This window comes from Physcomitrium patens, chromosome 4 (genome assembly GCF_059467195.1).
Source record: "Physcomitrium patens ecotype Gransden chromosome 4, ASM5946719v1, whole genome shotgun sequence".
Lineage (NCBI taxonomy): Eukaryota > Viridiplantae > Streptophyta > Bryopsida > Funariales > Funariaceae > Physcomitrium > Physcomitrium patens.
In genome coordinates this window covers 14,128,538-14,143,722 of record NC_143413.1, presented here as the reverse complement: position 1 = coordinate 14,143,722, position 15,185 = coordinate 14,128,538, and the positions used below count along the sequence as shown (strand labels likewise).

Genomic DNA, 15,185 nt, shown 5'->3' with positions numbered 1-15,185 from the left:
TGGGTTTTTACTACAATTCCTTCGTTTGCTTGTTAGAACTGGAGTGCACTGAATGACTTATCAAGTTATTTGTTATTTTAAGAACGAAATTAACTGCTGAAGTAGCATTTTTACTATCAGATCCAACTCACATTGAAGGATCTCATCTGAGTCGTAGGCAATTATCTTGATGTCCAAGTGACCACCATTTTAATCCTACAGTGATATGGAAAATATTCATGATGAATTGCTCATCACCGAATTTATCCGAATGAAGCTTCTTATGTTAAAATGACACCTTCATCATTTCAATGTATCACAGTATTTCCATGAAATAGCGTACAAGAGTAAGTGTCCGATACGTCAGTCTGACTCAGATTTCGAATAAATCAGAAAGACCTTCGTCGCGGAGTGTTAATTTGTTGGAGGTGCTATTCTTGTGCTGGAGGTACTAATATTCTCTTAGCGATGGTTTGTCAGTGATGTCAGTGCATACCATTACAGCAGTCGATGCTCATGAGGCTGCGTTGTTTGGATCAAGGAGATGGAATTGGGATAAGCAATGTGGGTTGAGAGAGGAGGGAAAGCCGATTCCGCAATTGGCGAGTTTGGGAGTTGGGTGGAAGAGATTTTGGCGAGATGGATCATCAAGGAGTAGCAGTAAACATTCTGGTATTCGTTTTCGGGCTTTTGGTGGCAAGCGAAGTGCCTTCTTTGGAACGATTGACTTCAATGGTAGATGCGAACGGTGATTGGCATGTGGGTGCAAGGGGTGAAAGTGGATACTATTTGTGGAGGATGGAGGGAAGAAGAAGGAAAAGGATGATGTGAAAATCTGGCCAATGCCTGTCGAAGTCGTGCTCGGCGACGGGAAGCTCTCGCTGGAAAGAAACACCATAATTGATGTCGCAGACAACGCATCTGTGCCGGACACGCTTGCAAATGCCTTCGCACGATACTATGATGTCATCTTCACGCACCACACACAGCAGTCGAGGTCTTCGTTCCCTGCGCTTACGAAGCTCGTCGTCACCCTTGATTCGCGAGATGAAGAGGTAGCCATTTCGTCGAAATTTAGCACACTGTCTGGCGGCATTTCGTTTAGAACTTGCGACCCATGAACCTTGACGCAATCGTGTTATTTATAAAAGCATGGGGTTCATAAAATCAATTATATAAGCGAAATTATTTTAGTTTCTTTCACTCTCATTTAGACCTATGCTCATGTTTTTGTATTTCGGCGTTGGGTACACAGCTGCAATACGGAGTGGACGAGTCCTATGCGCTGTACATTCCTGATTCATCAGATTTTAATATTGCAAACCTTCGCTGATGGTTTTCATTCTGTTGATATGACTTTTTTTTTTAAAAGCTTAAGTCTGACATCTGCGCAACACTCTGCAGTCAAGTAATATCCTATTACACTCAACCTATAATTTGTTTCTAAAGGTTGTTGCAGACATGGAGAGAGCATTCAAATCCTGTGGATTTGTTGACAATTGGTACATTTTGGCAGGCACCGACTATTTACGGAGCTCTTCGTGGACATGAGGTCTCTTCCTTGCCAACGTCTTTGCGAAGAATTTATAAACTGCAACATTCGTCACATTCCCCACTTGAATATAAATTTGTTCCCGGTCAGCATGCTGGAAATTGATTTGTACTTTTTTAGGTCTTCGTTCGGCAGAGTTACGATTGATTGCAGTTCTTGTTTTTGACGAACATATACTCTTAGATAAGCTAACTATACAACTGTATGGGTTGATTGATGTGCAGACTTTTAATCAGCTGACATCGTTCAATTTCAAATCGAAATCAATACACATACTGAAGACTCATGCCATTAACATTCCCATACCGTGGACATACAAATGCATACAAATGCGTCTCTGTTTCATTTTGAGTCTTCATTATAATATAAGTTGTGTGGTGTTGGATAGTTTTCTTGCAAGTTTTCATGAAGCTATCAGTATCGTAGATTGGTAGAGAATACTATGTTTGTGTTGTGAATACAGCTCCATCTTAATTGTTGATCATCACACGATGGAATATTTTAAACCTGATTAATCAAATTTCGTTAAAAGATTACTGACTCGTTATGTCATTTGACTTTACTGCTGTGTGCTTGGCAGGGGTGTGGGTTACCCACTTCTCTGTTTCATGGTTCACAGTTGAAACAGTTGTCCACAATTGATACTATTACTTACCCTTTATTTTCCTTGATGTCCTTCTCCCTGCTGCTGTTGGACATCTTGTAGATGGTCATTCTCTTAAGATGCCATTATCAGCTATGTATCAACAGAAGTGGTTACAGGTCTTGCTGGATTTGGAGAGTCCATCCTCCTTGCTTCCATTATAAAAGGTGCAATTTTAGTACGATGGGTTGTCAGCGCAGACGTCAGCCTCCTGTACGCGAGTTCCACCCACCAGCCGAAAATCTTTCAAAAATTCGTTGTGGAATTTAATGTACTGCGGAATATGTGACCAGGAAAAGACTTTCTTGCTAAAATAATCATTTTCTTTCATGAACTGTAAACTTGGAAATCAGGTTACAGGGTGGAACGTGTGCCTAAGCCGTGAAAAAGGGGTTCAGGTGCATACAAAGAGATCAAGGGACATGGTACTTGGACCATTTGGACGCCACCTGAGACAAATTCTACGATACTGCACCTTCCACAGATATAACAGACATTGATGGGCAGAATCTTATGATCGGAGGGGAGGTATGCATGTGGGTAGAAACAGTTGACGGATCAGATACCTTGCAAACTAGATGGCCCTGCGCTGCTGCAGCTGCAGGTACAAATGACCTTCGCAAAGAGTTTGTAAGCAGTGTGAATCAGGTACTCGTAACTTGCGTTAGGAGGATGTGCATCGTCTTTCCTCTTCACCCTCTATTGTTATCAAAATCCTCAGCGCTGTCCACGAAGAAATCAGAAGAAAATTATTATTACCGGCACAGTGCCTTGTAGATGTTCTAAAGTAGGACCTCTTGTTTTATGATGTTCAGAGCGTCTATGGAGTGCGCTTAATTTCACGAAGCAAGGCCACATCCAAGCTCTGAAAAGATTTCAAGATTTCCGGTATCTGTTGAACAGACGTGGAGTTGCAGCCGCGCCTGTACTCTACGGTAAGCATTCTGCTGTTGGTCGAGCATGATCCAGGTTCCTGTTACAAACAGTAAGAATATCCAAGTACCAATGATATATCCTAGATTAGCCGATAAATCCGTTCATCTAAGTCAGTAGAAGAGATTGTATGCTACAATCAAATCTACATCATCATTATAATTGTGTTTATTTGGAAAGGCAGGAATTTTAATTGATAGTATATAGTTGGTATTGAAAGAATAGCGAAAAGTAAAATGGATCAAAGGACGTAAACACATAACTGATTGATTCAGTGCACCTAGGCATGATCACTTGGAAGAACTTTCTTGAACATTCTGAGAAAGAGTAGCTAAACAAGGTGGTACATTACCCTTCAGTTCACTGCAAGATGTGTAATGAATTTTGTGATTGAGATAAAATTATTGATAGGATAAAGAAAAATTTCATCCGACAGATAGTTGCAAAAAACTATGATGCAAATCCAAAGCCATGGGTGTAAAATGTGCTAATTGGTTAACTTGCTTACTGAATTCATCTTGTTTACTAAAGAACACACAGAGACGAAATCATTCTAACGACGCCTATTTCACGCTACACCACCTTAACAGATCTACTATACGTATAATACACCTTTTCCCCTTTCAGCTAATGAAACCTCACTTGGTGTACAAACCTTCACATATCGATATCTCCATGCGCGTAACCAATCAAGACTGCAAAAGCAATTCACAGTCAAGTCAGGTATATCCAACGAAATATCATCAACTAGGTGCGGAAATGGAAAATCGAGACATTCAACTGAACCCCAACTTGAGAGAGTTCACGGTTCCTGTGCGAAGGGCACCTTGTTAGCAATATTACTTGAGAGCCAATCCAGACCCTCGTATAGCCCCTCTCCAGACGTCGCACACGTGCTCTGGATGTACCTGATTACATTGAAAGCAAAAAATACCATCAGGATGGGACACGCCTGCTCTTTAATGCAGTTATGAAATCACTATCGATTTAAAAGTGCTCCGTAACTCTGAACAATACGCTTACCAATGGCGCTGGCGCAGCGAGTGAAGTCCCAGCTTGTCGGTGATCTCAGCAGCATTCATGGCGTTTGGAAGATCCTGTTTGTTGGCAAACACAAGCAGGACTGCATCACGCAGCTCGTCCTGTGAATCATCAAAGGATTTAGTAACCAGTTAGAATAGAAAATACAACTTTCCAAGAAATTATTCCGACTTGACCACACTCTCGGCTATTTGAATGAGCCTCTCTACAGAAAATCAATTCGATCAGTCCACAGGGCAACCTCAAATACCTCGTTTAGCATACGAAGAAGCTCATCCCTAGCTTCCACAACTCGATCTCTGTCGTTACTGTCCACGACGAAGATCAACCCCTGAGTGTTCTGGAAGTAATGCCTCCACAATGGCCGGATCTGTCCACCACGGGAGATCCAAATTAGACCATCATTGCAGTGTTCATCCATTACGGCATTTCCCACTCATCCAAACAAAAATGCTTCCATAGTCTCAACCCTAATGTCGCTTCAATCACATCATTAAATGTATAAGTACAAAGCGCTAGTAATCTCACACACTTACCTTGTCCTGACCTCCGACATCCCACACGGTAAAACTAATGTTCTTATATTCCACGGTCTCCACGTTGAAACCTGTTTCACCCAACATGCACAGGGAAAACATCAGCTTCAAACATCTAGCATTAGACGATAACCACAGAAAATTCATGCTGAGAAGAATATCTGAAGGGAGACAAACCACCCCGCTTCCCAGAAAACCGCTACTGCCGTCAAAGCCGTAAACATTTTAATGTGGAAAGTCCATACTGTGGAGTTGCGATCTGGACGGGAAGTAATGTCCAGGAATTTCCGACTAAAAAATAGCCTTACGAACGGATTTTACATACGCGACGTGAATGCAGACGATAGTCCTGTATTTAAGGACTTAACGGCACACAGAATAGATCCGAGAAAACGTGCAACACACATTACCAGATCTGATCTTTGCAGTACTCGCTTCCTGTCATAACCGGTGAACCTCGCCATTTCCTCTCAATCTGGCGATGATACTACACAACCACACGAGCACCTAGAAAAGATACTCCGTGGCCAAGACATAACCATGGAGTATAACAGCTCTATTCAAAGCATCTCCCTCGACCGAAGTCAGAACAGCATTTCATGCCACAGTAAAGTGCGGCCCACGTCGGCCAAAACAGAACCCAAACCACTTCACGGACTATTAGCAACCATAGCTTCAATCCAATCTACCACTGACCCTCCGCTGGAGAAATCACCCAAGCAGTGAAAAGAGCACATACCGATGGTAGGAATGGTGGTGACGATCTCGCCCAACTTCAGCTTGTACAGAATAGTCGTCTTACCAGCAGCGTCAAGACCCACCATTAAAATGCGCATCTCCTGCTTGGAGAACAGTCGCGTGAACAGCTTCGTAAACGTGAGCCCCATATTGAAAGCGCCCCTCTGGGGGAAGGGGAGGGGGACAGCAACCAGCTACGACAACGACGAGGACGGATCTAATGACAAGAGACGGTTCTTCAGTTTGAGAGGAGGAATGAAGTGGAAGCGAATGCTTAGCAATGGAGGGAGGGAGGCGGAGTAATGAGAGAGATCTGCGACGGACCGGCTTTGCTGTCGACAGCTCCGCATCTGCACCTCGTCTCCATGGCGCGGCTTCGAGAGCGCCGGTCGTCGGCCCGGTTCTCGGACCCAATCCTGAAACAGACAGAATCCGTCATTGAGATGTGACTGGAGGCTGCCAGTGGTGAGATCCAAGTGCGGAGACGGGCCTCAAGTGTGTGGTGGTTCGAGGCATCGTTATGACTCCTCCCCCGCCAGCCGACTTCTGGTCGCTACCATCTCTCTCGCATGGGATTCGGTATCGACGGTTTGCTGTAGAATTCCTAGAAGTTGCTACGTGGTTGTTTTTGTTTTATTGCATACAAAAAAGGAATAAAGAAACAGCACTCTAAGGCAATAAATGACCATCATTGCGAGACATTGGTAGATGTGTCACATCTTTTTGGTATACGAACGTTGTTTGTGTTGTTGAATCCGTTTCCTGATGCAAGAATAAAAGAAATGGGAGTGAGTTCAGGATGATTAGAGGTTTTTTGTTGTGACAGTTGAATTTATTGCGTTGTGATTCATTGCTTACCTGTTTTATTGTGATAGATTGAATATACCGTGATGAGCCTTAACGTACCAGGGATGTTGGATGTTTGTGTCAATATTGATGTGTGCACCATGAAGAGATGTGATACTCTGCAGGGGATGGTATCAGAGACTAGTGTCGAGGTAACTTTCAGTAAGTAGTCTACAGTGATGAGAAAGTTTGAAGTTATCAGCAAATAGTGTTGCCTGAATGTACGCCGTTGATTTATATAAGATTGGAAGTACGTGAAGGCAACATATTCGGGTGCGAGACGGTTGGCTCAATGAAAGAATTCCATAAAATAGTGTCCAGAATTGTTAGTGAATCAATGCGTAGCACGGTCGTAAGATTCAACCAGTATCTTCATCAACTATCTATTCATAAAGGTTCTTTAGCAGGCTACGAGGCCCATGAAAAGATTCCAAGAGTCTATATTTGCATGTGGAGAGTTACAGAACTCACAATGAATGGCCCTAATGGACATAGTAATGCAATCAATAATGAGAAACGTATACAAGACATGCAGATTTCATTAAGACAGCGTTCTGGTCTTCTACAGCACTGAAAAAACATAGTGGCAACCTATGTGCACGTAGATAATTGTAGTAAAGTGACGCCAACTTTGCGCAGGTTGCATAGAAGCTTTTGGATGGGAAAAGGCAGGACTCGCACCAACCGCAATTATGCCTGCCATTAGTCAACAAAAACCTGTCAGGTACTTCGTGAGACGGACGCAGTGTGATTTAAGGTAGAATCCAAAACATCCGATTACAACAACATTCTCGACAGGGCAGAAGGTTGTACAAAAGAAGGAATGAAAGGTACCTTATTAGCGATATTGCTGGACAGCCAGTCAAGACCTTCATAGAGACCCTCTCCAGAAGTCGCACAGGTGCTCTGAATATACCTGGACAGAAGAACAAATAACAAAACGAACAATTCATTCAACAACGAACGAGTGGAGAATCACAATGACAAATTACAAGAGAAACCATTTCCAGTGTATAGAAACATCCAGAGCATAATAACCAAAATGTCAAAAAGTGAGAGTGTTTACCAGTGGCGTTGGCGAAGTGAGTGCAGACCAAGCTTATCGGTAATTTCTGCAGCATTCATTGCGTTCGGTAAATCTTGCTTGTTGGCAAATACAAGAAGGACAGCATCGCGCAGCTCATCCTGTACGCACATCAGTGATCAAAAGTAGTCGTCAGATTTGAAATCTCAGTGTCCGAAACCAATAGCTTCAAATTAAATCTAAAGCTTTAAGAAAAGAGAGATTTTTTTTGATGGGCACCTCATTCAACATCCGATGCAGCTCATCTCTAGCTTCTACGACACGGTCTCTATCATTGCTGTCCACCACAAAAATGAGTCCCTGGGTGTTTTGGAAGTAATGCCTCCACAATGGTCGAATCTGCGACTCAAAAATCATGATTACTACGACAGAAATCACGCATTCTAAATAGGACATTAAACAGTTAAGTGCTTGTAGACTACAGCATGCAAAAATCAACTTGGCCAAAGGCAGGTTTCAGTAGAGCTGGAAAACAGTGAGGGCACCGAAGCTGCCATTTACCTTGTCCTGACCTCCGACATCCCACACGGTGAAACTTATGTTCTTGTATTCAACGGTCTCCACGTTAAAACCTACAACAAATCTACAGCACGTCAAATACTATTGAAGCATGTAAAACAATGGCGCAGTGTTTTCATCCATCAGTCAGTTTCTTTCTTGACAAGGATTCCCACGACGTCCGATGGACACGTGGTTTAATCTTACACGCAAGAAGGCAAGAGCTAGAATATACACTCTGATCACTCTATTCCCAATTATCGAGTGTGGAAAAGTTTCCTCCATTATTACACTTGCGATTTGCACAAGCAAGCAACACAACTCAGTACCATAGGTGTCGAGATTATATATTACATTAAAACGGGGTCTTGCTACAGTCCATGATATGGACTTCACTTCTTCAGACTTCTAATCAATTAGAAACATCGCAGATATATGTAAAACAATACGGATTGTTAAACTAGGTATAAAGCAATGAGCGTAAGTAGAATCTCAACATCAATTTCCATGAGCAGGTGCTAACGTCTCCAGGAAGACTTAATGAGGATACCAGAAAATTGAAATGTTCAAATCACAATTGCAGAAGTAGATTATAATAAGGAACCGGGAAAAAAGAAAAGAAATCCTCTGAAAAGCACACGTGTAAGGACAATAAGTGGCAAAAGAGTCACGTGAACTAAATCAAGGCCAACCAATATGAGGATCAACCTTTCACGATGGTCACGTTCGATCAGAGCCAGCCCGTAATAAATACAAATGCAAAAACAGCAGGAGAGAGAGAAAGAGAGAAGAATAAAATTAAAAAAAGAAAAAAAGAAAAAAAGAAAAAAGAAAAGCACATCACCAATCGTATTCACAATCCCGTCATTGATCACTATTCTCCAGGAACATTCATCCCCGCTAACGACGCGCGCGACAGACGAATACAAGCCGAGAAGAGAGAGAGGGTAGCAAAACGTACCGATGGTGGGAATGGTGGTGACGATCTCGCCGAGTTTGAGCTTGTACAGGATGGTGGTTTTACCAGCTGCGTCGAGACCAACCATCAGAATACGCATCTCCCGCTTGGAGAACAGCTTCTGGAAGAGCTTAGTAAAAGTGAGCCCCATGGTGGCAGCACCCCGCGGCTGCAGTAGACGGGGAGCAAGCGCAAGCTACTGCAGCGAGAAGCAGCGTCAAACCAAAACACTGAATATAATAAATAGATAGAAAAACGACTGCACTACAACAGCAGCTCTAACCCTGGGGCTCAATAGGAGGGCGATGCACACGAAGAGAGAGCAACTATAGCAGCACACACACTCCTACGCAGAAAAAATAAAGGACGGACTCGAAGCTTGTCTACAAGACTTGAACGACCTTCCCCTCCGAGGGCTGCCCGCCCATTCCCGGCCCAATCCTGGGTCCCGATCCATCACACCTCGAATGATACCCCGTTTTGGGACCCAATCGAGGTGGCGATATTGGCCGCGACTTCACTGCGGACGCGTTCCGCCAATTTGTTTTTTAGAATAGTTTTTTGTGAGTTCACTCTTTGAACTGAGATCTTCATCACTTTCGAGACCGATTCATTGGATTCCTGCATCTAATAAGTTCTTCAGCGAAATTGGCATAAGGAGATGTGGTCTCTAGATCGCAAAGTGGTGACAGGATGTGAGGATTCGCACTTTCGATTGATTGTTCCTAGAGTTGCTTGAGTTGTAAGCGAAGTCCGCCTGTAGAATCTCGACACGAGTGCGACCCCTACTGCGGCATTCCAACGCTGACATGTTCAGCTTCAGGGAAGACGGGATCGTTTGTCTTGCTGCGTCTGGGCTTAATTTCCACGCGGTCCAATTTTAGGTAGTCTATCATTCTCACTGTCTGGTGACGATTTCGTGGGCGTCGCGTCTCGGGGTTTAAACAAATCCCTACCCTTTCCTACCACGTAGCAAAGAAAAACAATTATTAAAAAATCCTAATCTCTGGCACGCTCGTCGTGCCGCAGTTTGGTCACCACCACACTCACCATTTCCCAGATCTTGGGCAAAGCGTGTGTCACTTCAAATAGTTGTATATAGACTTTTCACTGGTGCTGTCGATGGGGAGAACAGTGGTCTTCATTCTCACTCTAAATTCCTCCTCAGGCGTGATAACTCGCAAGCTTGTGGATCGATTCACGTTTTTTTGGTTTCGTCCACAAGAGAAACAATAGCGCCACCAGTTCGGAGAAGTTTCCCACACGGGGACATCCAGCCTCATAAATGCTAAACTTATCAAACAATCGATATTATTCTTCCACCACAATTATTATGTGATGTCAGTACCTTTTTTCTTCAGTTGCTGCCCAGTAGCTGGTTGGCTACCGCACATCGAGGTCCCAAGCTATCGTCCACGTCCACATCAACGTGACGGAGTCATTATTGAGGAGGCCCTTCTAGTGATGCAGCTCGCCGAGGTGAATCAAGAGGAGGATGTTGATACCTGGCCTCGCCCATATCATTGTACCCAGGCAAGGCCCATGCGATCCACTCGTCCCCTACTCTTGTTCATATGAGTCTCATTCTCATTGCTCTTGCGTCTACTTTTGAACACTGACAAATGCGTTGTGGCAAGTCTTTGGTCTGTCTTCTCAAAACGAGTTCTTGACCAATCAAGCCACCCATTTTATTCTTATTATTATTATTATTATTATTATTTATAAATTCCTTACACACTACATCTGAAGTATCACAAATAATCAGTTTCAAAGTTGAATTTGAGGGAGGAATGACTAGTTTAGGATAGAGGAGACTGAGTACCCACTTTTTTGTCCAGCCGATCTGGAATGGAACGATTAATTCAATCTTTGCCTACTTGATTAATGATGTCCTCATAATCAGGGGTCTTATGAACAACAAACCTGGGTATAAACAGAGAATTATTTACAAGGGTTTAGATTGGTCTCCTGAGCCGACAGGATGTGAAAAATAGTGCAATAATAAGATTTCACGTCCCGCCAACCACAAACTGTGAAGGATGCAACGAGACTGTACAATCTAGGACTATCTGCCAAACATCTGCGTTGTATCCGGGGTGGTTCTCTGTTTGGAGATGGACCAAAACACCCAAGATACATTTGCAACACGTTGTGATGAGCAGAAAGTAAAGCATCATTCAACACCATGATCAACCAGAGATTAATGACAACGATAATACGAACGCTTACATTACGGAAAGGTTCTAGAAACCCTGTAATCAATCTCCTCCTCTATCCTAAACATAAAATTCTTTCACAATATTGTACAAGCTACATGCAACCAACCACCAAATATTGGCTCATGTGGATGGGATTCAAGTGTGACCGTCGGGAGGAACGCCTCGAAAGTCGAAGAAGACGAATGGTACAGAAACAGCTCCTCGGCAGCCGCAGCCGCAGCAGCAGCCTGTCACCAACGACCAGTGATTGTGGTCAGCCCCATCCAAAGAAAAGACTTTAGAGCAGCAACAAAACATGTTAATATTCAACGATAGCCACACCATGGTCAATCATGTATTAAAAGCTAATTCACCTCAGTATGGACAAACATGTCCTATTATTAGACGTCATATAGAAATACATGTAACCAATATGAAGATTTAACACTTCCAAGGACAATAGTCAGGATACGACTGTGAATAGCAGCGAATCTTAGTCACCAAACTTTGCAGAGTCAATATAATGGAATATTCCCAACATAAAATGGAACAGGGCAGTGTAAAAAAGAAAGGAGGCTTCATACCTTGTTGCAGAAGGTGGCCGTTGCCAGCTGGAAGCCCACGAGAGTCCGTGGGTGCTGCTGCCTCCACTTCAGCGGGCAGTAGTGGACGTGAAAAGGAGCTCTTCCAATTCCCCATCCATAACTGCGCTTCAAGCTACCCGCTGTCATGTCGAAGAACTATGGTACGACCCAAGCGGGCAGCAATAACCAACAAAAAAAGAGAAACCACAACCAAGAGAATATAACCCAAAATTCAAGGAAAATTTCCGATCCTCGGAAAGTTGCTGCTGCAAGACTGTCACTGTGGAACATCGAACCCAGGCATTTCAAATGCAGTGGCGAATTCCTCGACTTTGGACCTCAGCTCCCGAATTTCGCCATTACTGAAAACCTCGTTCTTTGACTGGGCCTTGAAGTTTCCTTTGTTTAGATTTGCAGCGATTTGCATGGTCTTAAAAAGAAATTCTGCAATAGTGTCAAAGTCTCCTTCGTTGCAGCCACGGGACGTCATAGCTGGGGTTCCAATACGTACACCGCCAGGCTGCCAGGAGCTACTGTCTCCATAAACGGCATTCTTGTTCACTGTGATATGGCATGCTTCACAAACTTCTTCGAGAAGATTACCAGTGATACCAAAAGGGCGAAGGTCCCAAAGTATTAGATGGTTATCAGTTCCATCCGTGACCAGCTTGCACCCTCGCCTCTTCAGGCCTTCTGCAAGAGCTTGAGCGTTCTTCTTCACTTGCTGGATGTACTCCTTGTACTCTTTCGAGCATGCCTGTTTGAGGGACACCGCGAGAGCTGCAATATGGTTGTTGTGCGGACCACCTTGTAAAGTCGGATGAATTGCGAAATTGATATCCCGCTCAAGGTTACCAGGGGCGCCATCCCCTGGCTTGCCACCAGCCTTCAAGTCTTTCCGGAAGAAGACTATGCCGCCCCGAGGTCCACGAAGTGACTTATGAGTGGTGGACGTGACCACATCACAGTAATTAAAAGGGCTGTCACATTCCTGTGCGGCCACAAGTCCGCTTATATGAGCCATGTCACACATTAAGATGGCATGAATTTTATCAGCCACTTGGCGAAAGCGAGAATAATTCCATTCTCGAGGGTAAGAGCTTCCACCACAAATCAGAATCTTGGGTCGATAGAGGAGTGCTATTTCCTCCATTTTCTCGTAATCGATAAGGCCAGTTTCAGGATGCACCTTGAATGGTAAAGTCTGAAAATAAATGGAAGCTGCGGATATCTTCTTTCCGCCCTGCGTCTGATACCCGTGACTAAGGTGACCTCCGGACAGAACGTCCAAGCCCATAATGCGGTCATTCGGTTGCAGAAGTGCGGTGAAAACAGCTAAGTTTGCGGATGAACATGAGTAGGGTTGTACATTTACACCCCACTTCGCAGGATCAAGATGAAAGGCTGATAAAGCCCTTGAACAACAGAGAGACTCGATCTGATCGATGTTTTCGTTCCCCCTGTAATATCTACTCCCAGGTAATCCTTCCGAGTACTTGTTGGTGAGATGACTGCCCAGTGCTTCGAAGACGGCTAGTGAAGTGAAATTCTCTGAAGCAATCAGCTCAATGCCTCTCCATTGTCTATGCTTCTCTCTTTCCATAATGTCCCACAAATCTGGATCCACCTCAGAGAGGGGTTTGTTGCCCCAATCACGTACTCCTCGTCTCCGTTCTTTATGATCGTGGTACTGAAATGGGGTGTGGTTCTTGGCTCCTCTCTGTCCCAAAGAAGATAGCTGGTTTGGCAAAGGCCTAGGAATCCCATTCTGAAGAAGATGATCGGATGCTACTACTGCGTGAAACGCGCCAGAAGACGGGCCCTGCATTAAAGGTTGAGAAGTGCGAGGGGAAGTCTGGTAAATTACAGGGGACTGCTGCCCGGAGGAAGGAGAGGGGCTTCGTACTCCTCCCATCATCTGAGTTGAAGGAGCTGAAGGAGTCCGAAACTGACGGCCCAGTAGAGCTCCTGTGGCCTTCCGTTTTACGCGCTGGGAATTATTCGCAGGAGAAAATCCTAATGAACCACCAGTGCCCTGAAGAAGAATCTGAGATCCATCTCTCGTCGTAACTTGCATGACCGTCTCTCCCTGTCCAATGCCAGCAGATCGTCAAAGCAGACAAATATGAAACCCTGAGCGACTTCACTTGTGCAAAACCCAAGGACATCCTCACCTTAAAATTCAATATCGTCTACGTCCTGTAATCCTCAAATGCCAACACGATGATAAAGATGACCTCTACCTAGGTTTTTCTACAATGAAATAATGTCGTAAAGTAAACATAGGATCTATCGACGAAGCCAAGGAGAAAAAAAGGAAGAAGAAATGTCCAGATACAGCACCTAAATTCCAAACACCTTCTGAAAATAAATCAGTAGAATGAATTCTGCAATTCTACCGAATCCTCAAGACTATGCTGTCTAGCTTAAAGATTATTAAAATAGACGTTGTCTTTTCTAGGTTTTCTGCGATGTTGGAATCTTTATCAAGGAATAAGACCAAGATATGTTAAAGCCGCAATCTGCTATACTGAGTTTTGAATATAGTTTTCATTTCAGCCCCTTCACATAGTACAGCACCGCAAAGGGTGATATAAAATCTGCAGAGAATTGAGTGCCGAATGAAATACATGGTGACACAGACAAGTATTCATACCTGGCTAAGATCACTCATGTGACTCCCGCTAGACAAAGTAGGTTGAACGTTGTTGACTTGCTCCATTGTAGAACTCATCTGGAGCTGGTGCTGTGCAGTTTGCTGCATCATTTGCGCCAGTCCCAGCGATAGGCTAGGCTTCATTTCCCCGACGTCCATCTATCTTGCTTTATAGCAGCGGCTTAAAAATTCAGGAGAAAAGAAGACAAGAAAACTAGCTGCGACCAAAAGAAATCCAGCTCTATGCAACGCAGCATGGGAATGATGACGAACACGTCAACGACAACGACAACGACGACAACAGGAACAGCACTTCCCCCATGCTGCAAGACAAAGATACTTCTCTGTCTCAGACACAACTTGCAACCAACCACATATCTGCAAACAATTCACCACTCAATTCCCGCAAACTCCAATTACAATCCACACGCCTACGAATTTTCCGTGCTCTCCTAATACCAACCAGAACTGTTCCGCCTTGCTCTGTCGTATTCCCACCCTGCCATGAAACCAAAACCCTAACCCCCAGGCAGGTTCCTGTTTACGATCTAACAGCCATTCGATTGCCCGGAGGGCGTATCACATGGAAAGGTCGTTCCTGACTCAACGCTCCTGCAATACTTGCTACAGTTTCCACCACTTCAGCCTTGCGGCAGATACATTGCCACAAGTGCACCAGGACAGAAATGTTCACGACAGAATGACTCCTACAATTGCGAAGATCATAGCTATCCAGTCACGACTTCCTGCCACGGAAGCATCTTACTAAATTTGCTAACAATTTCCACGCTTTCTTGCTCAGTATAGGAACCTCCGAGGAGAGAACCCGGAGAAACACCCAGATAAAAGTAGGCCATAGATATTGCCAGGTACTTGGAACCTTCGTCACCTCGGAAACAATTATCCCAAATTTGGTTCCGCGGTACGCAGGATTGATTA

At 44.1% G+C, this 15,185-nt stretch overlaps 4 protein-coding genes across 7 annotated transcripts; 1 reads left to right on the top strand and 3 right to left on the bottom strand.

Moving 5' to 3' along the window:
- Nucleotides 1–600: 600 nt before the first annotated feature.
- Nucleotides 601–2,109, top strand: LOC112281704 (uncharacterized). Of its 4 annotated transcripts, none has more exons than XM_073533447.2 (3): nt 601–1,034; nt 1,496–1,531; nt 1,756–2,109. In XM_073533447.2, exons 1-3 carry the CDS (start codon nt 822–824, stop codon nt 1,963–1,965), a joined length of 459 nt encoding a protein of 152 aa, XP_073389548.1. In that variant the 5' UTR covers nt 601–821; the 3' UTR covers nt 1,966–2,109. The 4 variants fall into 4 exon arrangements, 3 of the variants coding, with proteins under 3 accessions (XP_073389548.1, XP_073389549.1, XP_024374291.3); XR_016502666.1 differs by having other exon boundaries at nt 686–1,034; nt 1,429–1,616; nt 1,756–1,883; XM_073533448.2 differs by having other exon boundaries at nt 686–1,034; nt 1,429–1,531; nt 1,756–1,893.
- Nucleotides 2,110–3,480: 1,371 nt separating this feature from the next.
- LOC112281702 (ADP-ribosylation factor 2) lies at nt 3,481–5,709 on the bottom strand. The gene is made up of 6 exons (XM_024518521.3): nt 5,424–5,709; nt 4,685–4,755; nt 4,399–4,518; nt 4,131–4,249; nt 3,934–4,015; nt 3,481–3,802 (listed from the first exon to the last, which is right to left on the bottom strand). Exons 1-6 carry the CDS (start codon nt 5,569–5,571, stop codon nt 3,797–3,799), a joined length of 546 nt encoding a protein of 181 aa, XP_024374289.1. The 5' UTR covers nt 5,572–5,709; the 3' UTR covers nt 3,481–3,796.
- A 1,080-nt stretch (nt 5,710–6,789) lies between these two features.
- LOC112281700 (ADP-ribosylation factor 2) lies at nt 6,790–9,161 on the bottom strand. Its single transcript, XM_024518519.3, has 6 exons — nt 8,812–9,161; nt 7,854–7,924; nt 7,572–7,691; nt 7,335–7,453; nt 7,103–7,184; nt 6,790–6,964 (listed from the first exon to the last, which is right to left on the bottom strand). The coding sequence occupies exons 1-6, from the start codon at nt 8,957–8,959 to the stop codon at nt 6,959–6,961; spliced, it is 546 nt and encodes a 181-aa protein (XP_024374287.1). The 5' UTR covers nt 8,960–9,161; the 3' UTR covers nt 6,790–6,958.
- A 1,847-nt stretch (nt 9,162–11,008) lies between these two features.
- LOC112281699 (serine hydroxymethyltransferase 4) lies at nt 11,009–15,037 on the bottom strand. Its single transcript, XM_024518517.3, has 3 exons — nt 14,247–15,037; nt 11,591–13,679; nt 11,009–11,254 (listed from the first exon to the last, which is right to left on the bottom strand). Exons 1-2 carry the CDS (start codon nt 14,403–14,405, stop codon nt 11,868–11,870), a joined length of 1,971 nt encoding a protein of 656 aa, XP_024374285.1. The 5' UTR covers nt 14,406–15,037; the 3' UTR covers nt 11,009–11,254; nt 11,591–11,867.
- Between the last annotated feature and the right edge of the window lie 148 nt (nt 15,038–15,185).

What these genes read in the sequence shown, in the direction of transcription:
- LOC112281704 (XM_073533447.2), top strand. Translation starts at nt 822, where the DNA reads ATGCCTGTCGAAGTCGTGCTCGGCGACGGGAAGCTCTCGCTGGAAAGA. An exon ending in TTGATTCGCGAGATGAAGAG is followed by an intron (nt 1,035 to 1,495) that starts GTAGCCATTTCG and finishes ACATTTTGGCAG; the next exon opens with GCACCGACTATTTACGGAGC. An exon ending in GAGCTCTTCGTGGACATGAG is followed by an intron (nt 1,532 to 1,755) that starts GTCTCTTCCTTG and finishes ATTGATGTGCAG; the next exon opens with ACTTTTAATCAGCTGACATC.
- LOC112281702 (XM_024518521.3), bottom strand. Translation starts at nt 5,571, where the DNA reads ATGGGGCTCACGTTTACGAAGCTGTTCACGCGACTGTTCTCCAAGCAG. An exon ending in CACCACCATTCCTACCATCG is followed by an intron (nt 4,756 to 5,423) that starts GTATGTGCTCTT and finishes TGGGTGAAACAG; the next exon opens with GTTTCAACGTGGAGACCGTG. An exon ending in TTCTTCGTATGCTAAACGAG is followed by an intron (nt 4,250 to 4,398) that starts GTATTTGAGGTT and finishes GATGATTCACAG; the next exon opens with GACGAGCTGCGTGATGCAGT.
- LOC112281700 (XM_024518519.3), bottom strand. Translation starts at nt 8,959, where the DNA reads ATGGGGCTCACTTTTACTAAGCTCTTCCAGAAGCTGTTCTCCAAGCGG. An exon ending in CACCACCATTCCCACCATCG is followed by an intron (nt 7,925 to 8,811) that starts GTACGTTTTGCT and finishes GATTTGTTGTAG; the next exon opens with GTTTTAACGTGGAGACCGTT. An exon ending in TCACTTCGCCAACGCCACTG is followed by an intron (nt 7,185 to 7,334) that starts GTAAACACTCTC and finishes TCTTCTGTCCAG; the next exon opens with GTATATTCAGAGCACCTGTG.
- LOC112281699 (XM_024518517.3), bottom strand. Translation starts at nt 14,405, where the DNA reads ATGGACGTCGGGGAAATGAAGCCTAGCCTATCGCTGGGACTGGCGCAA. An exon ending in ACATGAGTGATCTTAGCCAG is followed by an intron (nt 13,680 to 14,246) that starts GTATGAATACTT and finishes GGCATTGGACAG; the next exon opens with GGAGAGACGGTCATGCAAGT.